General features: G+C 56.6%; 12 protein-coding genes across 15 annotated transcripts; 6 read left to right on the top strand and 6 right to left on the bottom strand.

The window, feature by feature from the left end:
- Nucleotides 1-710: 710 nt before the first annotated feature.
- On the bottom strand, nucleotides 711-2,328 carry IUM83_12225 (methionyl-tRNA formyltransferase; the record flags this gene model as incomplete). The annotated part of the gene is made up of 7 exons (XM_067936836.1): nucleotides 711-949; nucleotides 1,026-1,131; nucleotides 1,218-1,395; nucleotides 1,472-1,623; nucleotides 1,708-1,773; nucleotides 1,851-2,085; nucleotides 2,168-2,328. The coding sequence occupies 7 exons, from the start codon at nucleotides 2,326-2,328 to the stop codon at nucleotides 711-713; spliced, it is 1,137 nt and encodes a 378-aa protein (XP_067800162.1).
- A 192-nt stretch (nucleotides 2,329-2,520) lies between these two features.
- On the top strand, nucleotides 2,521-3,423 carry IUM83_12224 (putative signal peptidase complex subunit 3; the record flags this gene model as incomplete). Of its 2 annotated transcripts, none has more annotated exons than XM_067936835.1 (1): nucleotides 2,521-3,423. In XM_067936835.1, one exon carries the CDS (start codon nucleotides 2,521-2,523, stop codon nucleotides 3,421-3,423), a length of 903 nt encoding a protein of 300 aa, XP_067800060.1. The 2 variants fall into 2 exon arrangements, with proteins under 2 accessions (XP_067800060.1, XP_067800061.1); XM_067936834.1 differs by having other exon boundaries at nucleotides 2,851-3,423.
- A 243-nt stretch (nucleotides 3,424-3,666) lies between these two features.
- On the top strand, nucleotides 3,667-4,294 carry IUM83_12223 (Signal peptidase complex subunit 3; the record flags this gene model as incomplete). The annotated part of the gene is made up of 2 exons (XM_067936833.1): nucleotides 3,667-3,871; nucleotides 3,954-4,294. The coding sequence occupies 2 exons, from the start codon at nucleotides 3,667-3,669 to the stop codon at nucleotides 4,292-4,294; spliced, it is 546 nt and encodes a 181-aa protein (XP_067800150.1).
- A 182-nt stretch (nucleotides 4,295-4,476) lies between these two features.
- Nucleotides 4,477-7,698, bottom strand: IUM83_12222 (Calcium-binding protein 39; the record flags this gene model as incomplete). Of its 2 annotated transcripts, XM_067936831.1 has the most annotated exons (2): nucleotides 4,477-5,387; nucleotides 6,294-7,698. In XM_067936831.1, the coding sequence occupies 2 exons, from the start codon at nucleotides 7,696-7,698 to the stop codon at nucleotides 4,477-4,479; spliced, it is 2,316 nt and encodes a 771-aa protein (XP_067800157.1). The 2 variants fall into 2 exon arrangements, with proteins under 2 accessions (XP_067800157.1, XP_067800158.1); XM_067936832.1 differs by lacking the exon at nucleotides 6,294-7,698 and having other exon boundaries at nucleotides 4,477-6,039.
- Nucleotides 7,699-8,423: 725 nt separating this feature from the next.
- IUM83_12221 (Proteasome subunit beta type-3) lies at nucleotides 8,424-9,234 on the bottom strand (the record flags this gene model as incomplete). Its single annotated transcript, XM_067936830.1, has 3 exons — nucleotides 8,424-8,967; nucleotides 9,051-9,118; nucleotides 9,232-9,234. The coding sequence occupies 3 exons, from the start codon at nucleotides 9,232-9,234 to the stop codon at nucleotides 8,424-8,426; spliced, it is 615 nt and encodes a 204-aa protein (XP_067800188.1).
- A 269-nt stretch (nucleotides 9,235-9,503) lies between these two features.
- IUM83_12220 (putative U2-associated splicing factor) lies at nucleotides 9,504-10,413 on the top strand (the record flags this gene model as incomplete). The annotated part of the gene is made up of 3 exons (XM_067936829.1): nucleotides 9,504-9,605; nucleotides 9,670-10,149; nucleotides 10,243-10,413. The coding sequence occupies 3 exons, from the start codon at nucleotides 9,504-9,506 to the stop codon at nucleotides 10,411-10,413; spliced, it is 753 nt and encodes a 250-aa protein (XP_067800232.1).
- Nucleotides 10,414-11,715: 1,302 nt separating this feature from the next.
- Nucleotides 11,716-12,435, top strand: IUM83_12219 (putative U2-associated splicing factor; the record flags this gene model as incomplete). Its single annotated transcript, XM_067936828.1, has 1 exon — nucleotides 11,716-12,435. One exon carries the CDS (start codon nucleotides 11,716-11,718, stop codon nucleotides 12,433-12,435), a length of 720 nt encoding a protein of 239 aa, XP_067800111.1.
- A 442-nt stretch (nucleotides 12,436-12,877) lies between these two features.
- On the bottom strand, nucleotides 12,878-13,194 carry IUM83_12218 (uncharacterized protein; the record flags this gene model as incomplete). Its single annotated transcript, XM_067936827.1, has 2 exons — nucleotides 12,878-12,982; nucleotides 13,048-13,194. 2 exons carry the CDS (start codon nucleotides 13,192-13,194, stop codon nucleotides 12,878-12,880), a joined length of 252 nt encoding a protein of 83 aa, XP_067800110.1.
- A 1,621-nt stretch (nucleotides 13,195-14,815) lies between these two features.
- On the top strand, nucleotides 14,816-15,874 carry IUM83_12217 (putative carbohydrate-binding protein; the record flags this gene model as incomplete). The annotated part of the gene is made up of 1 exon (XM_067936826.1): nucleotides 14,816-15,874. The coding sequence occupies one exon, from the start codon at nucleotides 14,816-14,818 to the stop codon at nucleotides 15,872-15,874; it is 1,059 nt and encodes a 352-aa protein (XP_067800104.1).
- Nucleotides 15,875-16,465: 591 nt separating this feature from the next.
- On the bottom strand, nucleotides 16,466-18,685 carry IUM83_12216 (Elicitin protein; the record flags this gene model as incomplete). Its single annotated transcript, XM_067936825.1, has 4 exons — nucleotides 16,466-16,588; nucleotides 16,655-16,974; nucleotides 18,151-18,266; nucleotides 18,330-18,685. The coding sequence occupies 4 exons, from the start codon at nucleotides 18,683-18,685 to the stop codon at nucleotides 16,466-16,468; spliced, it is 915 nt and encodes a 304-aa protein (XP_067800103.1).
- Nucleotides 18,686-19,299: 614 nt separating this feature from the next.
- IUM83_12215 (endonuclease exonuclease phosphatase) lies at nucleotides 19,300-20,355 on the top strand (the record flags this gene model as incomplete). The annotated part of the gene is made up of 1 exon (XM_067936824.1): nucleotides 19,300-20,355. The coding sequence occupies one exon, from the start codon at nucleotides 19,300-19,302 to the stop codon at nucleotides 20,353-20,355; it is 1,056 nt and encodes a 351-aa protein (XP_067800102.1).
- Nucleotides 20,356-20,418: 63 nt separating this feature from the next.
- IUM83_12214 (uncharacterized protein) lies at nucleotides 20,419-22,415 on the bottom strand (the record flags this gene model as incomplete). 2 transcript variants are annotated; one of them, XM_067936823.1, is made up of 2 exons in its annotated part: nucleotides 20,419-21,216; nucleotides 21,726-22,415. In XM_067936823.1, the coding sequence occupies 2 exons, from the start codon at nucleotides 22,413-22,415 to the stop codon at nucleotides 20,419-20,421; spliced, it is 1,488 nt and encodes a 495-aa protein (XP_067800101.1). The 2 variants fall into 2 exon arrangements, with proteins under 2 accessions (XP_067800101.1, XP_067800100.1); XM_067936822.1 differs by lacking the exon at nucleotides 20,419-21,216 and having other exon boundaries at nucleotides 21,621-22,415.
- Between the last annotated feature and the right edge of the window lie 112 nt (nucleotides 22,416-22,527).

The following is a 22,527-nucleotide window of genomic DNA, read 5'->3' as shown; positions in this document are numbered from 1 at the left end:
TAGCAGTTCATTAACAATAATTATAGTACTTGTACGTACAGTTCTGTGAACTGTGATACAAAAGACAAACGTACGGCGGATATTCTCTACATATGATAGTAGGTCATTTCCGAATTCAAACAATATATTGGGGTTAGCACAATGTAACTCCGTTCCTCAATCGCTGTATATTTATTTGTTCCCAGTTCTGAAATGGATGCTCTTCTCGTTGGCTATCGAAAGATGGAGGGACCAGACAAGTCTCGTTCTAGACCGGGTAAATCCGACTTGATGAACGGTACCGGCCTCCGGGTCCTCTACCACGCGCGACTGGACGCCAGCGACCAACCTAACTATTATCTCAGGTACGTGTACTCAACTTCGACGTGCAGTTGGAGGGGGGGGGACAAGGAAGGACACCACGGCATGGGAGACCCACGTGAACTTTCATGCGTCCAAGCATCTCAATCCCCACCAGGTAAATGGACATTAAACTCCTCAGAAATTGGGCTTTAATTAAGCCCACCAGAAAACTCGGCATCAAGCCGTCAAGAACAACACCCGCCGTGGCCAATTAGGCAGTGCCTAAGATATGCACGTAGCAATTAACATACCGGTTATAGAAGTTCTCTTCACCACTCGGTCATTGTATTAACTACTAAGTACGTTACCACGACGTTGTGGTACCTAAACGTCTGTATCACAACTGATCCCCACACAATGCACAACAGCTACAATTTGCTGTTGATAGGCGCGAAAGTCACCTCTTCGAAGTGCTCCCGCTGCATGCTCTTGAGGCGATAGCCGTTGCAGAAATCCAGAGCGGTTCCGACCTTGCGATCAGCTTGCTGCAGTTTTGTGATGAGCAACCACGAGTCTTTCGCGCAGCGCAGCCAGAGCGCTTGACGTTTTTTCTCGAAGAAAAAGATCCCGGTTGCTGCTGGCCCGTTGCGAGCTTCGTCGGCTTCAACTTTACAAAGTATCATGCAACGGCCAAGTCAGTGACTTATGTTATGCCCGGTGAAAGGCTAAAAACAGAGACTTACCAGATTGTAACTCATCGATCGACGGAAGTCGAACTTCGATCAACTTGACTATCTTTTCTCGAAATTGGACATTTACTCCAACCGAACTGCTTAGTGCCTGCCATTTCTAGTGCACCATGACATACGAAAGGATTGAATGCAAAGGTGTTAGTTAAACATCATGTGTTTTGTGTGCGAAGCTGTAGTACTTACGTGGAATATTTCGCTTGCAGTTTCGTCAAGCGCAATGAACCCGTCCTTGAGCGTCAGCTTGGGGGCTTTGCACGCAATCGCGTCGTCCTGAACAACGGACGCTTTCTTCCGAGTCGGCAGATCAGCCAGTGTTTCCACGATGCAATCCGCACCAAATACGGCGAGCTCCTGTGCTAGCCTGTATAACACATACATCATGAAAGGTTAATGAATCCACTATGATCGAGCGTGTTCATGTAGCTGCTCGACCGTACTCCTGGCACTGAATGCCGGCCTTGATATCGTAGGGCTCCTGAAGCAGAATGCGCCCCACATCAAACGCTTTCGGGTCGATCTCGATCACCGAGACGCCAGTGGTCTTGTCGCCGTTTAACAGAGCGTGGTGGATCGGTGCAGGGCCTCGGTACTACATGTATTCCAACTCAACCAACCGGTTCAGGAAAGCGCCGATACCATTGTTTGGAGCCCAGTTCAACCGATTCTGCCGTACCTTGGGGAGAAGCGACGGATGCATATTGATTGCACCATGGTGCAGGTTCTTCAGCATATTTGGATGCTGCATCACACTCAACACGAACACAACTCATGAGCAGTCTGGACGCTTGAAGTTCCTCACAGTCGCCAGCAACACACCAGGAAGTAGCCAAAGGACACGACCACGCCCACGTCGAACGCGTCCGTCACGGGGAAGTCCCAAGCCTTGAGCGACTTCAAGTGCGCCGGCGTGTCGAAGACCTTGAGGCCGCAGCGCTGCGCGAACTTCTTGACGGGCACAGGCTCGTCCTTCTTGCGGCCGTTCATGGGGCGGTCCGACGGGCACACGACCTCGATGTGCTCTACGAGGCGGTCGGCGCCTAGCTCCTCGTTGCTGCAGAGGCAAAACGCGGCTCAGCTCAGTAGGGAGTCGACGAGTTGATGGCAGCCACACGATCCGCACACACTGCGCGCACCTGCGGGCGTGCAGCGCCTTGAGCGTGGCGAGCGACACATCGTCCGTGCCGAAGAACAGCACGCGGTACGGCGGCTGGCCGGGCGCCGCGAGCGAGAAGCGCCGGCTGCGCGTCGAGAGCCAAGCGCGGCCAGCTTGGCGCCACGGCGCGGACGTCAGCATGGTTGACGCTACACCCTTGAACATGTACCCCGGCGGTTACGCGCATGGGTTACGATTATTACACATGCGGGTACGGTTACGCTTGGAACCGGATATTTATGCTGAATTCTTACACGCTGCACCTGGTCACTCATTCGCTGCTCTCTTCCGACCTTCGACTCGAGCACCAGAGCAGGCATCAGCGCGACGGGCATGATGAACGCAGCAGGCAACTCCGGCGAGCAGCAGCCCTCCGCAGCTCCCGCCTCGGCCTCCGCCACGACGGTCACGACCAGCACCACCGACCAGGAGCAAGTGCAGGCGTCCACCGCGCCCTACATCGCGCAGGAGACGCCCAGCACCGCCATGAAAATGGCGTCGACACTGCCACCCATCGCAGTGTCGCAGCCTCTGGGCAACATCAGCCAGATCCAGTCGCACCTGCTCGGCGGCAGCAACATTCCGGTGAACCCAAATGCGCCACAGGGAATCTACCAGAGCGGGCCCAACGCTGCTAACCCGAACCTGCCTTACGTGACGGTCATGGCCATGGCCCCGGGCGGAGTCTCGGGCGACGCGGAGGCTGACAACATGCGTTTTACTTTCCTGCAGAAGTGCCGGTGGATGGCCGGCTGCTTGATGGCGTACTACGTGGCGACGTTCCTGTTCCTGCAGCCGTTCATTCTAGGCACGCTGGGGCTCATGACCGCCTTCATGGGCTATCACGGCTCGCGCGCGCCCGTGGACCTGCTGCGGCTCAAGTGGCTGCGTTGGTACATTTGGTGCAACTACGCGATGCTGGTCCTCAATATGTGGCTGCTGGTCATGACGCTCATCTTTTCGGGGAGCATGTACGGCTACGCGGACAACAGCACACACGGCAGCAACGCTGACAGCTCCAGCATCGACGACAACCAGTACGGCGAGTCCACGTACTACTACTCGAGCAGCGTCGGGCTCTTTGTTGGGCTGCTGGTTGCCGCCAACACCATCATGCATCTGCGCTGCCTCCGCACGGCGCAGCTGCTGGTCGCCGAGCTCGTGAATGCCGGCATTGACCGCCAGCCGGCGCCTGTGGTGATGCTCGCGACCACCAACCCGGCCGCAGCAGTGTAAGGTGCGTTTATAGCGACGAGCTTGCAGCATTTTGGGCGCGAGGGCTGTAGCTGCTGTCAACGTGTGGATGGCTGTAACTATATACAAGCAAGCAGCGCAGTGCTAGTGCAGTGTGCACGCTGCCTGCATTCGAGTTATAGTTGCCGTTGAACCCGTGCTCTGCCTTTTCGTCCAATCACGAGCCTTCATTTCCCTGCAAATCGACTTTTTGGCCCATAGAGCGAATATCCTCCGCGTGGCAACATGTACTCGGTCTGGACGCGCGCGAACGCCGTGTTCTTCACGTCGCTGATGGCGCTGGCCATCATGTGCACGCTCACGGCCATCAGCACGTTCCTTCACGAGCCGGCGCCCGTCGTGCGGCGCCTGGAGCTCACCAAGATCCACTCGCTGCGCAACTACCGCGACAAGGCGGACCGCGCCACGCTCTCCTTCGATCTGGACGCGGGTGCGCGCTCTCTCTCTAACTGCCACGCTCCCAATGTGCGGGGCTAACAACTGTCCTCTCTATCTTCTTGTGTGCACGTCAGACCTGAGCTCCGTCTTCAACTGGAACGTCAAGCAGCTCTTCGTGTACGTGATGGCCGAGTTCGAGAGCGCCAGCAACGCGCGCAACCAGGTGGTCATCTGGGACAAGATCGTGCAGACCAAGGAGGCCGCTAGCCTGCTGCAGTTCCAGGACGAGGGCGTCAAGTACTTCCTGGCCGACCAGCACGACGAGCTGCGCGGCGCCAACGTGACTCTCAGCCTCGAGTGGGACATCATGCCCGTGTGCGGCCGCCTCTTCGTGCACTCGAGCGACACCAAGGCCAACTTCCTGCTGCCGGACAAGTACCAGGGCAAGGCGCCCAAGGCCGGCGGCCGCTTCTAGACGACACGAAGGGAGGCCGGGGGCTCTTCTAGATGGCACTCACTAAAAGCTTTTCGTTTGTTCTCCTCGACCGCCGTCTATTGCATTCAAGGGTCTTGTGTCTGGTGATGGTGGTGATCGGGAATGGGTACTCTACCTTCATTTTGCAGGTCTCACTCACTCGTTTTATTCTACTTACTGCGTCATTTGTTCTCGAAACGGGCGCGCAGAGCTGCTACACCTGACAGTGTTGTTTCCTGCTTCTTCTCCGGCGTGGGGGGATCCTTCGACGCGCCAGCTGATGCTGAAGCCGATTCAGTGGCGTCGCTTTGAGCGCGAGTCAGCGCTACGAAGTCGATGCTGCCGTTGCTATTCTCCTTGCGCCTCTGCTTCATTCGAGCCGCGATGGTCTTGATCTGGTCCATGCCTGTGGCTGGACTGGCAGCAGAGCGACTACTGTTGAACACCTGCTCATTCTCGTTCTCGGCCCTTAGCATTGATGTGTCGATGCTGGCAACGGACCGCGCCTTGTGTAGCTTCCTGTGTCGTCTCCTCTCAGATTTGACACTGCCGTTCTCGTCGGTAGCAAACACGTGATCGTGCCTTAGACTGTGAATGTTGCTTCTGTGAGTGGGCGGCAGGTAACCAGCTTCTTCACGAGCTGCCACGAAAACATTGTCTGTTGAACGGGGTCGTAGCAGGATCGGGACGGATGACGGTGGGGGAGGACCGGGTGGTAGCGGTGGCTGCTTCTGCTCCGACTTTCCCGAAACTGCAGTTGACTCGGCTGCGGTCGCTTCCTCCTCGTGGATGCGGAGACTGAGAGGGATGCTACGTGCGAGCCGCAGTTGATCGTTAAACTTACGCGAGTTTTTGCGGCGCTTCATCAGTTTGTCCTTGTGTTTATCGCTCGCGTCGGACCCTTCATCATCAATGCCAAGGATCGACGGGGTGGGCTCGTCACCGGCAGCCGTGGAGGCGGAAGCGGATGCTCCAAACAAATTTTCCCAGGATTCGTCACCCTCTTCACCAACCACTGTAGACGCGATTATCTTCATTTCCTCCAGATCACGCACGCTACCAACGTAAGATGCCGTGGTTGAACCCTCGATAACTGTCGTTGCGTTAGATGCACTTGACTCTCCACGTCCTCGGCCAAACTTTGACACACTTCCGTCGTTTCCAGCACCACTGATTCCACCTCCACTCGAGAAGGATGACCAGTCAGGCAACGTAAACGAGGTAAACTGAACGTCGGTAGCTCGCGCGGCAGGGACCCTGCTGCTCCCACGATCAGACATTTCACTATCTCGCTCTGATGGGCGTTGCCAGTCGTCCCCCATAGGTTCTTCTCGTTTCTCCTCGTAGTCGTCTTCTTGCGATACTTCAAGAGCCATACCTTGAACTGAAGCTAGTAGACTAATGCGTTGGTCCTCACCCAGTTCGTAGGCAAAGCACACATTCCGCGCGAACTGGAATAGTTGTCGCCGCGCAAAGCCAAAGCTAGAAAGGTGATACAAGTAGGCAGACACTTGACCATAGACGACGTTGTGCAGCTCCAATACCTTTTGAGCACGTTCAGGGTCAGCCAGAAAGTACCATGGGGTGTCCATTGACGTCTTGCTAAGTTCCTCCGCCACACTCTCCAACAATGCGTCTCCCCAGAATACACCTACTCGCCAAGCCGCATGATCTTTCAGCGCAGCATGAAGGTACTCTTGTCCATCCTTGCTGGTCTTACGGTAAAAAGTCTGCAGCATATTCATGAGATGCTTTGTGGTACGTGTGTCGTGTTGAGCCACGCAGGCATCAAGCAGCAACCGCAATGCTGCCGAAAGTCGAGAAAATCCTTCACGGGTGAGTTCACGATCGTGTGCCCGCTGATGCGTAAGGCAATCCAGTATTACACGGCGAACAACTTGCAGGCGATACATGGACTGTGTGGCTGAAGCTGAACCATCTGTAAACTTGGCGCGGTGCTTTGATGAAGGACCAGAAGTACCTGACGACGTTGACGCACCTGAAGGAAGGAGTGCAGCCTCAGGATCTACAAAGCAGCTTGACACAAAGTCCTTGATAACCTCGACATCCTTCTCTGACACCCCAGAGGCCTTTAGTTTGGCAATATCCTCTTGAGATCCTGCAACTGCTATGTAGCTGGCTGGTTCAGCGGCTTGCCGCGATTGCTGCTCGTACCGCCACGACACGCGGTGCCACTCCATTAGACTAAGGGCCTTCGCATGTCGATGTGTGAGTTCTGGCGCCATACTATCCACGATATACTGCTGTACAACTGAGTCACGGTCCATTGCCTTGAGTGTGCGCTGCAGATCTGCCATAGCTTCGATCTCTGCTTGTAAAATAGCCACTTTGGTCTCCACAAACTGTCCAATGACGATCAACAGCGTATCCAATCGATCTTCTTCGACGCTCTGCGAGAGTTCTGAGGCCTCTTCCACAACTTCATCACGTCTTGCGATAGCACTCAGCAGCATGGTCCTCGCGTCGTCATATTCTGCGCCAGCAGCTTCATCCTCGCCGAAAGCGTTGGAGAAGCGATACTGCGCCAGCTGGAACGCACGTTTCACCTCCGGGTTGTTCGGTTGCACTTGATACGTCGCCTCGTTAGCTTCCAGCACGGTTTTCCAATGCGCCAGCTCGTCCGCAGCGCGTGATACCCGCAGTCTCGCCTTGTCCATCTTCTTCTCCGCCACCTGCACGTCCGTCACACAGCGCTGCACCAAGTTGTACACGTCTCGCGCCCAGCGCTTCGACTTGCCCGAGTTCTCTAGCGGCTTCGTCATGTCCAGGTAGGCCTTGCTCGCGGCCAAGTGCTTGTTGCCCAGCACCTGGTTGTACGTGCGCATCTGCGTGAAGAACTCCTGGAAGCAGGACTGCGCCACCTCCTGCGGCTGCAGAGCCGGCAGACACGCGTCGCTGAGATGGCTCTGCGCCACCATGTGCTGCGTGGCCGACGCCGCCTTCAGGTACTTGCGCAGCTGCTTGCGCACCTTGACGCCGCTCTCCACGCGCTCGCTGGCGCGCACGAACGGCACCTGGCGGAAGGACGGCGCTCCGGAGCCGCCGTGCGCCGGCGTGGGGCGCTCGCCCAGCATGTAGGGCGGCGCGGGCACCATCGTGGCCGCCATGGCGGAGCTGGAGCCGAAGGAACAGACGGAGCCGACGGAGCTCACGGAAGTTGGACTGAGGCTGCGCGGGCGGCGACGGCGCAGCCGCCGAGGAGCCAGAAGAGAGAGCGACGCGGCCGGCAGCAGCCGTCGAGGGGCAGACTCGCCGCTGTCCGAGTCGGACGAGGCGAGGAGCGCGGGGGGAGGCGCGTCGGACGCGGAGCTGCAGCGCCGGCGTCGCCGCTTGAGTCCGGGCAGACCGGGTAATGCGCGAAGGCGAGTAGAGAGCGGGCGCATGGCAACGTATCTAACGTAAGAGACCAGTTACAGTCGCTGCGAGCAGCTCACTTGAAGGTGGCGGCGGCGAGCGCTGGCGGGCGAGCCATCCAGCGCGCGAATGCAATGCCATGCTGCGTGCATGGAGAGCCCGAGCTGTGGACCGTTTGCGTGTCGTGCATTGTGCGGGTGGAGAGCCCAAGTGAGTGACACCGAGCACCCTACCTACCAGCTGGGCATACTTCTGCTTCCGTAAAGAACACCGCAAACGTACAAAGTTGTGAAAGGTAATGTAATATCACAGTTAAATGTGTATGTGGGAGCCAATCACAACTCATACAATATTTAAGGTTATAGGTGTTCTCGAGATGTTTGTCGGGCATTTGCAGACCTGCACGGCACGCTCGTGGCGATGCCTTATCGCGCAAAGGACCGAGGAACGCTGGGCAAGACCTGCCTGGTAACATTTGGCCCGGTGCAGGTTCAATGCCCCCGGTTGCTGGGTCGTTGTCGATTGAAGACTGGGGGCCCAATCCACCCTGATGCCATTTCTCACGATGTTGATCGCACCTGTACGATGAAAGCAACGACCTACTCGCAGTCTGTGGGTGTGTCGTTATGCCTGTATTCGCCTGTCGCTTTACTGCTTGCGCTCACCCTGTGCCGAGTCTGTATTACCGCGAACTTCGGCCGAGAAGCGCCGCACCGCGTCCAGAACGCATCGGCATGGTCACTGAGCTGAACGCCTAATCCTGGCGCGACTGCAGTTTCTTCGACGTGATGCCCTTGGGTGTGATGATGTGCACGACGGCGCCCCAGCCGGAGAGCGCGTCACGGTTGCAGGCCGACAGCAGACACTGCGAGAGCGTCTCGAACAGGTCCTCCTCCTCCATGTCGGGCTTGTACATGGACTCGCACATACCGTAGAGCGCCTCCTCCATGGTTCCGGCCACCACGAAGTCCTTCGTCATCATCTCGCAGCCCAGGCAGTCCATGCTGGACAGGAAGGGCTTGTTGTCCTCTGTCAGACCGGCGATCACGGGCTCCACGAACCAGGGGCCGAACCGCTTCTCGTACATCATGGACGACAGCAGCGCGCTCAGCGTCTTGGGCTTGATCTCGCGCTCCTCGTTCATCTTGTACATGTTGAGCTTGAACTTGAGCAGCTGCGAGACGGACTGCACGTCGGTGGCGAGGCCCGCCAGGCCCAGGAACGTCTTGTCCGTCACGCGGAACACCTTCTGGAAGTCCATGGCCACGGTCTGCGCCTGCATGCCTAGTCTGGTGTCGCTGTTAACGCGCGCAGCAGCAGGTTAGTCACAGTACTGTGTAGTTTCTTGGAGCCAAGTCCCCCGCACTGCAGCGAGCCGTACCATGCGATGCCGACGCAATCTTTGCCCGCCATGGCGATGATCGCCGCTCCGTTGTAGGACAGGATGGACTGCTCAGGGCGACAAAGCAGGCACGAGCCAGCGACTGGGTCAGTTCTCCACCACGACAGCAGTATAAGGCACGTGCAGCCCTGTTAGCTGGCACACGCAGCCGGTTACGCACCATGATGTCGTCTGGTCTTCCTCGCGTAAGATTTCTCTTCTTGAAAGCAGGAGGGGGAGCCTCGATCTTTAGCCTAATGTTGCGCAACATTACAAGATTCAGGTGGTGCACACTATTCCCAGTTTTTACGAGACACACGCTAACTTGATACGGAACACGGCAATCCGATGGGGCGGAGACGCTCGTGCCGCGCAGAGGAGGAGGAGGCGGCGCCGTCGGGCGGAGCGCCGGCCCAGCCGCAGCCACAGCCACAGCAGCAGCTGCCGTGGGGCATGGAGAAGACCGAGATGCAGCCCAGCTCGCTGGCGGCGCTCACGGACGACAAGCTGGCGCGCTTCGTGCTGGGCCACCAGAAGAAGACCAAGTTCCAGAAGGTGCAGGCGCCCTGCTCCCTAGTGGAGGCCAAACTGACCCACTGACGACGCCGCTGACCTGCAGGAGCGCGAGGACCGCGAGGCCAAGAAGCGGCAGGCGGACGAGGAGGCCGCCAAGATCTACGCGACGTTCGTGGCGTCCTTCGACAACGAGGACGAGACCAGGGGCAAGGCTTTCGTGCGCGGCGGCACGCAGGAGGACGCCCGACAGTCCGCCAGGCAGAGCGGTGATGTGTACAGACTGAGGGCGAAGGAGCCGGCGCCGACGGCGGTGGCGGGCAAAAAGGTGTCGGAGATGGACAAGATGCTGCACGAGATCAAGCAGAAGGACGCCGAGCACCGGGAGCAGCTCCAGACGGCGCAGAGGCCCAAGAAGCGGCGAGCAATCGACGAGTTCCTGGAGGAAATGAAGGAGCGGGGCCCAGCGCCTGTCTCGATGGAGGGAGCGGGCATGGCAAAGGGCTCGTTCGACACGGGCGACCCGGAGACGACGAATTTGTACGTGGGCAACTTGGCCCCAACGGTCACAGAGGAAGTGCTGCAGGTGCGTTGTCAGGTGGAAACGAGTGTGTGGTCCGGTGGAGAAGGACGCTGATGCCTGTGGTTCTGTGTTCCTGCTTCTTCTGAATACGCGCAGAAAGAGTTTGGCCGCTATGGCGATGTGTACTCAGTGAAGATCATGTGGCCGCGGTCGGAGGAAGAGCGTGCGCGTAGACGCAACTGCGGCTTTGTGAGCTTCTATGAGCGACGTGATGCTGATGACGCCCGCGTCAATTTGGATAATAAGGAGGTGAGTGTTCCCCGATAAGACGATGTTCGCAAGATCGGGGCCCATTCTTACCTCTTGTCGATTATATCGTTGCAGTTAGAAGGCCAACCAATAATTGTTGGCTGGGGCAAAGCTGTCAAAATTCAACCTCGAGCACGCGCGCCGGGGGTGTTGCTTCCATCTGCAGTGACCCCTCCGTCGGTTAATCCTTCCACCATTCCTTCGGGCGACGTCAACACAGTCGCAACGCAGACTATTACAGTCGAGATACCCGCTGATAATTCAGTGAGGCGACGTGTGGATCATCTCGCGCGTTATGTGGCAGCAGATGGACTACAGTTCGAGAATGCTGTTCGCATGCGGGAGGCGAACAACAAGACCGACTACGACTTCTTGTTTGAGCCGCAATCATCACTAGCTCTTTACTATAGGTGGCGAGTTTATTCTTTCGCGATGGGAGACGATGAACAATCGTGGCGTGAAACCCCGTTTCAAATGACGGTCGAAGGACCCGTATGGGTGCCACCCAAAACACCCTCTCAGTGTGAAGGGTATGGAAGACGTGGTTCATCGTCTCGTTCATCTGGGCGGTACAGTTACCATGACAGAAGCTCTGTGTCACCCCGACGACACAGTCGAAGCTCTAGTCGCAGCAGGTCGCGAAGCCCCAGTTCGAGTCCTAAGAGATCCCGTCGACGACGGGGTGGACGTCGGCACCGTTCCCGAAGTAGCTCCGAAAGCTCTGTTGATAGCCGAGATGATCGAAGAGGTCGGCGGCGTAGATACCGCAGTCGAAGTCGAAGTCGCAGTCGTGGTCATCGAAGCAGGTCATGGTCATCCGATGATTCAAACTCACGTAAGCGGAGCCGTCGATCGCGCTCACGTTCCCGTCGCGACGACCGCCGTCATGGTGATCACTCACACGATATGAGCCGGGATAGAAGACATTTTGACAGTCGGACTAGTCGTGAGTACGCTAACGTGGACAACGGCCAGAAGCTGCTGACGGGTCAACAACTAGCGCGGGCGCGAGACTTGGAACGAGGACGTGAGCGAAACCGACTGTCTGGTGAGGACTATGATGATTTCAAAGAGCTCCTCAGCGAGCTGACTCTGGAGAGAGAATCCGTGAAGAAGACGATGGGATTCGCGCTAGACAATTCAGAGGCGGCGGTGGATCTCGTCAACATTATTCTGGAGTCTTTCAAGAGTTCCATAGCGTCTGGTGTCACTCTCGTTGGTTTACTGTATGTGACATCCGATATTTTACACAACAGCTCAGCGGCCGTGAAGAATGCATCGCTTTTCCGCACGACATTTCAAGAATGTCTGCCAGAGATAATGGACACACTGCGCGTTTCGCACAAGAACATCGTCGGCCGTATGTCTGCCAACGCAATGAAAGATAAGGTGATGAATGTTCTGACAGCGTGGGAAAGTTGGAGTCTATTTCCTCCGGCCGTCCTGGTGGGGCTTCATGCTACGTTCCTGCGGAAAGTGGAGGAGGACGAATACATGACTACACATAGCCTCACGTTTGGAGGTATTGGAGAAGCAGATCTGGAGCGATTACGAAAAACATGCCGACAATCTGGAATTTTGGCCTCGGGTGACGTGAAGCATTTGGTTGCTCGGCTTCACTGGCTGAAAGAGTTTACTTCTCCAACCGCAACAACTACACCAGCATCTGCTATGGCTATGGCTATCAAAAAGCCCAATACTCAATCTAGTATCGATACCCCTTCCGCGGATGAACCAAAGGCTGGCACAAACGATGCGGCAGAAAGACGAAGTGATAGGGTGGGAGAAGTAGATAGAGAAAACCTGGATGGCGAGCCGATTGATGAGGAGGATTTAGATGGAGACCCTATCGACGAAGAACTGAGTGCAGGCATAGAGAGTAGCAGCGATATCGACGGCGTGAAAATGGATGACGAAGCACTCGACGGTGAGCCACTTGACGGCGATGCAGCTGAAGATGAGCTAGATGGAGAACCCCTCGACGAGGATTTGGATGGAGCTCCCATGGATGAAGATGATTTGGACGGAGAGCCAATATAACCCGATGACGATTTATAGCTTCCACATTAGCGCTGCGGAGCACGGGTTTATGCAAACTGTTCGGATAGCTCAATCAAGTCCATGGCGTCGTAGTCAACAAAATCAAGGTGTCGCTCCTGTTCATTCTGCCATTCGGTTTCATTCGCGTTGGACGTACACGTATCGATGCCATTGTCGCCTTGTTCGCTGTGTTGTTGAAGACAAAGCAGGTTGGTCATGTTGAAGGCGTTGTCGTGCAAAGAAGGACACGTACATTTCGGTGGCCTCAGTCACTGAGTCAGTGTGCGTGGCGGCTTCAACGGATGAGAGAGCTCGTCCGTCCTGCAGCAACGTAAGCTGGAGAGTGCGGAGATGCGATTCGCGCTGCTGTAGGGCAGGTTAAGGACAACAACGAAGCCATTCTTATGCTACGTCTAGTAATACGAATCAAGTACAAAGCGGATCAAACAATTGAAAGGATATTACACAGAAGGTGGAGCTGCTGCAGCTTTTGCAGAGCGTGGACGTCTCCTTGGAAGGCTTGCAGCGGCGCCAGCTTTTCGATCACCTGCAGGGGCAATGGATTAGCTCCAATTGGTGTTTGAGCCTGGGTGCCGCACGTCAGCTGCGTACCTCGTTCACCTTTGTCCACACATGGCCGCGGTCCGCGAGGACCTGCTCCAGCGTGGTGTCCTTCGAGTTGTGCTCCGCCAAGGCAGGAGTGGAATGCACGGGCTTTGGAAGACAATCCGCCAGCGTCGGCGCGTTCTCCAACGACATACTGGGGTGAAACTCGACAAATCCACTTGCTGCCGTGGTCAAGCTCGCAGAAGCAGCCGCCGGGCGGGCATTGCCCCGGCCCCGCGAGCTGCACGAGGACTTCCGAGCCATCATTGCTAGCAATACTGCGTTGGGTCACTATCGCATTGGGACTGGAGCCGTTACTAAGTACTCGCCCCAACACATTTCATAATGAATGTGCTGCGGACAGATATTTGCTCCTCAATAACCATAGGGAGGCGTGATATGTTGGCCGCTGGGGAGGCATGGCGCATTAGCCGCCACTATACACGCTCCAGTTTCTGAAGTCGTGTATTTTGCCATCGCACGCGCCAGCGATTGCCTACAGCCTGCTTTTCGATTGACCGCCACGACTGGTAGCACGACACCTCAGCGTCGCAGACAGCTCCGTACGTCTGCGCTGCGCCAGGGAGCTTAATCGATGCGTGATGGCCCTTCAGTAGAGTCCCTGTCGAGCGGAGAGTGGCCACTGTTACGTACGCGAAGGTCCGCCCCGAAGTCGCCACGGCAACGCGCGAGTAGCGCCGAGCTGCTGACCCGATCGGCCAAGGATGGCTCTCCTGCCAGACCCAGTCGTGGCGTAACGAGACCGACACGTTTCCTCCGCGCCTCAAAGGCACATGTCCAGCGAAAATGGGTGCCCTCTACAGACACACCCGCCAAATGGGCCGCTGTTGCGCTTGAGTCAGCGGCGGTCGATCCCAAGATCGGCAGGGTCCTGTCCAGTCTGGACAGGACGAGAGCTGCGCCGCTCCTTCAAGCCTTGACCTTGAATCAAGGTGCTGGCGACACACGGCCATGCCACGAAGCCCTGCCATGCTCGCTGTTGCACACGAAGTCTCTGCCCTCGGCAGTCTTGCAGCGAGGAGCCATAGGGAAGCGATCCTGCCTGCCTGCCTCCATCTCGGGGCCGGCCATCGTAGGCAGGGCTTCGGCGTTGTGGGGCTCCGCTGCGAAGTGCCCCCGCAACGTGAAGGCGACTGATGCATGTACAGCAATTGCGTGCGTGATTGGCATGTACCATCCGCGTGCACACAGCGCAGGGCTTCCACCACACTCGAAAGAAAGTGGCACGGGTGCCTAGTTCCGAGTGCCGTTGCCAGGCGAGAATAGACTCCGACACAGCCAGCACCGAGCGCCTGGAGCGCTGGAGCGCTGGAGCCGCATGTCCGAGACAGTCGCTGCTACAGTACGCGGGCAAGCTGGTGAAACCCCATAAGGCGAGACTTGGCAGGCAGCTCCGGTTGCAGCAAGCAGCCGCAGCGTTTCATGTGCATTTCGTCGATCGCCAGCACCATCTGGCCTGCCCGCGTCGTGGGGTTGCGCCTTCCCTTGGTGGGAATGGGCCACTTGGCTTTTACCCGACCGACTCTCTCGGCCGCCCTCCCTCGCCTTTCATTCCGGCCGCGGCGCGCAGAACTTCCGCTCTGGCCCAGGCCTCGCACTCGCGCCATAAGCACTCACTCCGCTTCGCCGGAGTATTAACCAGCCCCTTCTCACCTGGCCCGGACGGACGGACAGCGGGTAGGTAGGAAGCAACCACCACCGTCCTACAGCACAGCGCAGGAGACCAGGCAGGCAGGTTGACACACAGGGAGATATGGGCGTCAGAAGACTCGGCGCGCTGCTACTGGTGCTGGCGCTGTGTGCGCTGGCGGTCGTGATGGCGCAGGACACCACCAACTCCACGGCGGCCACGACGTCCTCGGCCGGCACCGACAGCTCGTCCGCCTCGACCACGACGGCGACAACGACAGCCACGCCTGCCACGACGACCAAGACGCCTACTACGACGACCAAGACGCCCACGACGACCACCAAGACCCCGACGGCAACGACGGAGGCCCCGACTGCCACCACCGAGACGCCGACAACCACGACCGAGGCGCCCACGGCCACGACGGCGGCCCCCTCAGCCACGACGGCGACCCCCTCGGCCACGACGGAGGCACCGACAACCACCGTGACCAGTTCCACGACGGGATCGACCGACACTCAGTCGTCCGCTGCGCAGGACTCGTCCTCCACCACGTCCGTGTACGGCACGGTGGCGCCCAGCAGCTCCGGCGGCTCCATGAGCGCCGACAACGGCACCTCGAGCTCGTCCAAGGCGTCCAGCTGGATCGTGCCGGTCGTGGTGGCCGCCGTGGTGGTGCTGGCGCTGGTCGTCATCACATTCTACGTGCGCACCCGCAAGCGCGAGGACCAGGACCTGGACCGCCAGAGCGACATCTTCTTCGAGGCCCCGCGCTCGAACACCAACAACTACGCCAACGCAGCCGGCTCGGGCGGCGTGTCGGCTGAGGAACGCGCGCAGAAGGAAGTGGCGATGGCTATGCGCAAGGAGTCGGCCGTGACGGCTGCACCCGCCGCCATACCGTCCTCGTCGTCCAAGATGCGCAGCGACTCGGTGACCGGCGCTGCGCCGCCGCAGACGCGCAACCGCCAGGATTCGGTGCCCATTCTGGCCGAGCCGCGCTTCACTCTGCAGCAGCAGGTAGAGATGGAGCAGTCGCAGCGCTCAATGCACGTGGCCGGCGTGCCGCGTTCCCCGGAGAGCCCCCTCGGGTACGAGCCGGGCACCTCGTTCGACCCCGGACATTCGTACGAACCATCGCACCCGGGGCCGGGCGCCTCCGTGCCGGGCGTGACGCTGTAAGTGGCGTGCGCTAGCAGACTACTGTGGGGGAGGTAGCGGCGCGGTGGCAGTAGAAGGCGGGGTCGCGCCGGCGTGCCTTGTACATTCCTTTTTTGACTCGTAGACGCGTGGCGACCGCGCCGCGCTGCTCCCTCGTTAGCTTTAATGAACCATACCTAAATGCGATCAAGTGAGTGATCAGCTGTGTTGTTTTGGTGTCCATAGTGTACTTCGCGTTGCTTCACTCAGTTTACATTTTTGCCAAACTTCGTGAACCTTGCTAGATTACACAGTTTAGCAATCGGGCAATCTTCAGCAAGTCCGCGTGGCCTAATGGATAAGGCATCGCCCTCCGAAGGCGGGGATTGGGGGTTCGAGTCCCCTCGAGGACGCTCTTTATCATGGGGCTTGTCCCTGCACTTGAGCAAAGCAATGAAATCGCAAGCATAACTTGGCGTCAAATTCGCGAACTTGTATGAAAAGCCGATTGTGTGAACTCACATATCAAAACGCTTGGCTCCACGCTGCCAGGCTCACCAAGAATTTACGAGGTATTACAGAAGACAAATATTCCTGACATAATTCAGAAGTTGTATTTTACGTTGAAGTACTCTACGTTGACGCTGCTTGGGAAAGGCGCGCCACCTCCCGAGCCTTTTGTTCGTCAAGCGTTGGGTCAACACGCATGAGTGCTTCCCACAATTCCAGTTTTTGTGTCCGTCTAGCTGCCAAGAACTAACTCCGAATAAAACGTCTCAAATTAGTTACAGGTAAAGATTCAATCATCGAAAGCCAACGTACCCGCTCGGTGCCTCGCGAAGAGGAATACTGGAACGTCATTCGGTCGTGGACGATTCTTTCAGTCTCGCGCTTCTTCTGCAGAATTTGCTCTTGCAAAGCAAGTAACTGCTGCTTGTATATTGACGTCGATGACGTCCCGGGCAGCTTCAAAATGTCCAAGCTGTACATTGGAGACCCAAACATTGATGATATTGGAGGAGGGGGCGGTTGTGGCACTCGTTGAACACGGACATCTTCGGGATTGCTCGGGCATACTTCACTTTTCCGGTTTGCAGTGCTTGTAGCAGTGAGCAAGTTGCGCATACCGTCCGGAACCAGATCTGTTTGGATAGAGGCGTGGTTTCCAGTAAATTGAGTACTTGCATCCCGCATCTCGACGCGTTTTTCTTCATCGACTTCGAAATCTCTAACGATAGTTACGTGGGAATATTTTGACGGTGTGACTTTGTCAGATTTTGGGTCGGGTGGGGATTCCGATTTTGTTTGCTCCGTTGGGTTACAAGCCCCAAGTTCTCTGGCACACTGAGCTAGGCTGTCGTTCTTGTCACCGGAGTGGTTGCTTGAATCATCGTGGGATGAAGATGTGTCCTCGTACCTTGTGCCTTGGAGCGTTGATGCAACTGCTGCACCTGAGCTGATGGTGGGAGCAGGTGTGGCTACTGTCGATTCCGCTTTCTCTTCGCACACTCCAGTTTCAGATTCTAGTGTTCTCCCCGCGGTGAATGTTGAGATGTCGAGACTCGATTGAGTTTTAATTTGTACATTGTCTTCTTTCGGTGAAGAATCTGATTTGGTTGGGATATCCACAAGAGAGGTGATAGGCAGCTTGGGGATAGAGGATTGTTCGTCGGGCTCATCATCAAGATAGCTGCTGGAAGCATCGTGTGCTGACGACGAATCTTCCTGCTGCACAAAATTGTCCTTGGCTGCCCCCGAGCTGATGGTAGGAGCAGGTGTAGCTACTATCGAGTCTTCCTCAAACACTTCCTCTTCGTAAACTCCGCTTTCAGATGCAACCGAATGATCCATCATCACTGTAGCGAAATTAGACGTGCCAAGACGCGGTTGAACGTCAACGGCACTATTAGTTTGACTCTGACCCAGGCTCTCCTCTTGAAACGAATCGTCATAAACGTCAGCACTCTCTTCGTGGTATTGATCATCTTCTTTGGGTAGCGTGACAGTTGGTGTTTCTACAGCAGACAACTCCTGCGATCGCTCATCCGACGCGCCGCTGTGAAAAGATTCAATACTATCTCCAATCTGACTGTCATCGCTGCTGTGCTCGTCATCGCGAGCCGCCACCTCTGCCGTCACCGATTGAGGAGAAGAGTATGACGGCAATCGACCGCTAATTTGGCTGCTCTCTCCATTTACTTCGTTGCCGTAGTGCACGCTTGTATACATCGGTTGTTTGTCAGCACTTTTGTCAAAGAAACCAGGTGATTCAGAACTGTGACGGGAGGCGCTATCTTGCTCACTAGGGACCACCATACCACTCAAATTTACAGGAATTGCAGACTTGCTTCTGATGCCGTCGTCACCAGACGAAGAACCCGCAGAGAACTCGTCCTCGTCATCTAGCTCCAGACTAATGCGTCGACTACGGGAGCTGTGGAACACGATTTCATTAGATGGTATCAAGCCGACAAAGTAGGAACGAGAGCTTGCTCACCTATTTGGGGGGTCTGATCCATTGGGTTTGTCCTTTGTTGCGCTAGAGTACTTCGACAAAAAGCTTCGAGCCTTATCCAGCGCGCTTCCCGACGACACAGCACCTGAAGCAGCACCCTTCGGATCGTTGAAGCTCTTGGGTGCTCGGTTGAAGCTCGATTCCGTTCGATATTGCCGCTTGTGATCGGTTTCGTGTTCGCTATCACTGCTGATACTGCTCATGCTGCTGAGACCCCCGCTAGCATCACTGCCATCGTCATCGCTGCCACTGCTATTGCGATGCTTTCTGGTTGATCTGCTAGCACTGTTCGGTGCTGCAGGGAACGCGATCTCGAAGTCATAAGGATCGTCGCCCATAGTCAAGTACTGGCTGGCGCCGATTCGTGCGCTGCTGCACCAGGAGTTTCACTTGATCATAACTTTTTTTAGGAAAGCAAATCTTGCACGAGGGAGCAAAGTGTACTACGTATTCTTGTAAATGCTGATCCGAACAGGAAAACGGCGATGTTTCACTGTTTGAAAGTGGCACGATGATGTATTGGTGATGAACATTCACGCTTGAAGCAATCGCCGCGAGTCGTACCCGTCTTGCAGTGAACAATGAATGCCTGGTACGAATCCACTACAGTGCAGTATGTACATGAGCAGAAGACACAGGCTTGAGTTTGCGAATGCCAAGGACGACGCGCTCAACATCACGGCCACTCGCATTCACCGCTGGTGACAATCGGACCATGATGGCACTCGTCCTTTCACCATTCGAGCAGACGTCTTACTAAACAGTTCGTCATCCTTTGGGTGCGAGCCCCAATCTGGTTTGCTTGTGTATGGCGCCCAGACACACAGAAGAATTCCCGTAGAGCACATGGGCATTCACCGGCAGCAGCTCGACCACAAAGGCCTCTCACTCTCGAATTTGATCTGTCATACGCACTCAACTCAGCCCAACCTCCCGCTCGCCAAGCTTCGACATGGTTTCTCTCACCTCCATCGCGACTGCTGCCGCCTTCGCTGTTGCTGGATTCCTCGCAAGTCCAGCTGATGGCGCCTTTGCGGCATGCGCCACCGCTCCAAGTAACCCTGGTGATCGCCGCGCTAACAAGTCACAGCTGAAAGTGGCAACGTTCAACGCCGAGTTCCTGTTCCTCGGAACTGAGACACATACTCTAGTGTGCCCTGGAGCGGATTGCACCTGGACGACGGCTGCCCAAGCTCAAAGCCACATACAGCAGATCGCGACTGTGGTAAAGGCGCTCAACGCAGACATCCTTCATCTAAATGAAGTGGAGGACTGCACAGTGCTGGAAGCGGTGATCACTCAGCTTGAAGCCCTGGGAGATTCCACTTACGTGGGCTATCTCGTACGCGGCACTGACACGTCTACAGGGCAGAACGCGGCCCTCTTGACACGCGTGGATCCTGTGGTCGACTTGAAGCGATCAACTGCCACGGCTTCGATTCCTGTGTCTGGGTCGACGTGTCCAACCGCAAGTGGCTTCTCCAGCACCAAGGGCGTCTCGAAGCACTTTTACACGACCTTCAACGTGTCGGGATTCTCGAAGCCAATTTCATTGATAAGCGCCCACTTACTCGCCAACCCTGAGAACAAGGCCCGTTGCTATGAGCGCGAAGCGCAGGCCACAGTACTCGCTAGTCTAGCCAGCGCTGCTGTTAGCCAGGGGAACCATGCCATTATCACGGGCGACATGAACGATTGGTCCTCCACTGTGCTCGACAAGAACAGCAATGAGCCCATTAGTGCTGTGCTTAGCATCCTGACGGGCACCAACTTCGTTCAAGTGGCCAGCAAGGTTTCGCAGTCCGATCGCTATTCGCAGTGGTATGACGAAGACAACGACTGCGTCTACGAAATGACTGAAGTAAGCAGCCTGGACCACATCTTGGTTTCCAAATCGCTCTCGTCGGCAATTGCGAGTGTTTCGTTCAACCACGACTTGTACACCACATCTTGCAGCGGCTACAACAGCGACCACTACCCCGTGTCCATCGTCCTGAACAACATCTAAGTTGATCTTAAGTCTTGTAGCGCTCTGCGCAAAAGCAAACGAGCGAGGCAGAAGTCACTGAAATTACTTTGAAAAAAATGTGTTGTGCTCAGCTTTCATGTCTGCGATCTTGACAGCACCAGCATCAGGTGCCTGTAACGAGTGCCACATCCATTTCATTCCATCGGCCAGTAACTCCTGCAAACCGCGGTTTTTACCTTGTTCTTGTTGTAGCCAAGCTACCACGTCCGAGTGACCGAATTTCTTGGCATCTTCCAGCGCAAGGCGTCGATATCTGACATCACAGCGTGTGTACAGCCACTTCACAACAGGCAGGTGCCCATGTTTCGCCGCGGCTTGTAGAGCCAAACCTGGTCGTCCCTCGCTTCTGTTTTCGCTCAACCATTGCAACACTTTCAAGTGACCACCAAAGGCGGCGTAGTTCATTGCAAAATCTGTGCACCCTTCCGTCCGATTCGCATGAAGCCATTTAGCCATCACCAAGTCACCTCGGCAAATGGCCCAGTCCATCGCGTCCGTGGTGCAGCCTTCTTCTCGATTCTTGTGAAGCCACTGAACAGTCTGGAGATGGCCGTACCGCGCTGCTGCATCCATAACGTTGGGCCCCCACTCGCAGTGACCGGCGTAGTTTAATGACAGCCACTTTAACACGTGCACGTGACCTCCTGCAGCGGCACTCACGGCCGCGTCCTCCCAATTTGATGTTGTATCACGAGATGCAATGTACGTGAGCATGTGCACTGAAACACCTCGACTGCACGCGCGCACGATTCCATCCGATCCCGACACCGTATCGAGGAAGGCGTTGATCTGACGGACCACGTAGGGTAGACCGCCGACGTTGTGTTTGGCCAGGCACTCCTGACTCACAACATGAGAGACAGTAAGCACGGGAACGCCTTCAGACGCGCAAAGAGCTCCGTCGGTCGCCATGGTCTTGCTGCGGCTGCGACGAAGAAGATCGCGGAATGAGCACTTGGAGCGAGAACCGTCGCGATCGGCGATTTAACTTGGAATGCCTCGCAAAGAAATCGGGCCAAGTGAGACACGAAGCAAACCGAGGTGCAATGCAGATGGAGATATCTTGTTGGCACATGCTCTTTTCGCTCCATAGGCGACAGCCTATTCAGGATGGTGAGCCCAGCGCTCGACTGAATCGTTAGTCGGGAAGTAAATTTGCGGCAGGGAATGGGGCATTGAGTACATGTTGCTGGCATGCATGCGCCTAACCTTATGGAGACACTTTTCCGCCATGTTACCGCAAGCTATTCCACCACGTTGCCATGGCGGGGGACGACATCGACAGCGTCTTGATGCAACATGCGGTCGTCGGGCCTCTCTCCCCTTGATCCATCCAGCCACCGGGTTACCGCAAGATGACCGTTCCTGGTGGCAGCTTCCAGTGCGCGGCCCGTGTGGCTTTCGTGCCGGTTGCTGCTGAGCCACCGGACCACATGAAGGTGGCCATTGGCTGCGGCGTGGTCCATTGCATCGGTAGTGCAGCCCTCGCTGCGGTTGTTGTGCAGCCACTGTACGACGTCCAGATATCCACTCTTAGCGGCCAGATCCATAGCGCGCGTCGTGCAGCCTTCCCTGCGGTTGTGGTGGAGCCACTTGACCATCTCCAGGTCTCCACCCGCAGCAGCCAGCGTCATCGCAGTGGAAGTGCACCCTTCGCTGCGGTTAGCGTGAAGCCACCGCACGGCGGTAAGCTGCCTGCACCTCGCAGCGTCGTCCATGACGCCCACAGACCATTCGCATCGGTCTGGGTGATGATCATGAAGCCACTGGAGCACGTGGATATGCCCTTGCATCGCCGCCCACATTGCAGCCGGGCGCCAGAAGGTCTTCGGGTCGTGCGCCGCCAGGTACGAGAGTTTTCGCTTCGAGTCCCCTCTCCAGCACGCAATTTCCACAGCCCAGGGACCAGACAAAGTGTCGAGGAAGGCATCGATACGCTTCGCGACATGCGGCAAAGTGGCCACTCCGTGAACTGCGAACGCCTCGCGCGTCACGACGTGGACGGCAGTGAACACGCTGGCGTCACAAGCGCTTAGCATGGCGTTGGGGTCCCGCAAACGGAGTAAATGATCGAGTGCTCTCACGGCAGAACTCCCGCTGACCAACAGAAAGGCCCAGTGTTGCTGAAGCAGACTCCACTTCAATTTCTGT

Source organism: Phytophthora cinnamomi (assembly GCF_018691715.1).
Source record: "Phytophthora cinnamomi strain GKB4 chromosome Unknown Contig2, whole genome shotgun sequence".
Taxonomy (NCBI): Eukaryota; Oomycota; class Peronosporomycetes; order Peronosporales; family Peronosporaceae; genus Phytophthora; species Phytophthora cinnamomi.
Note: the sequence above shows the minus strand (reverse complement) of the source record. Positions and strands in the feature narration are given on the sequence as shown.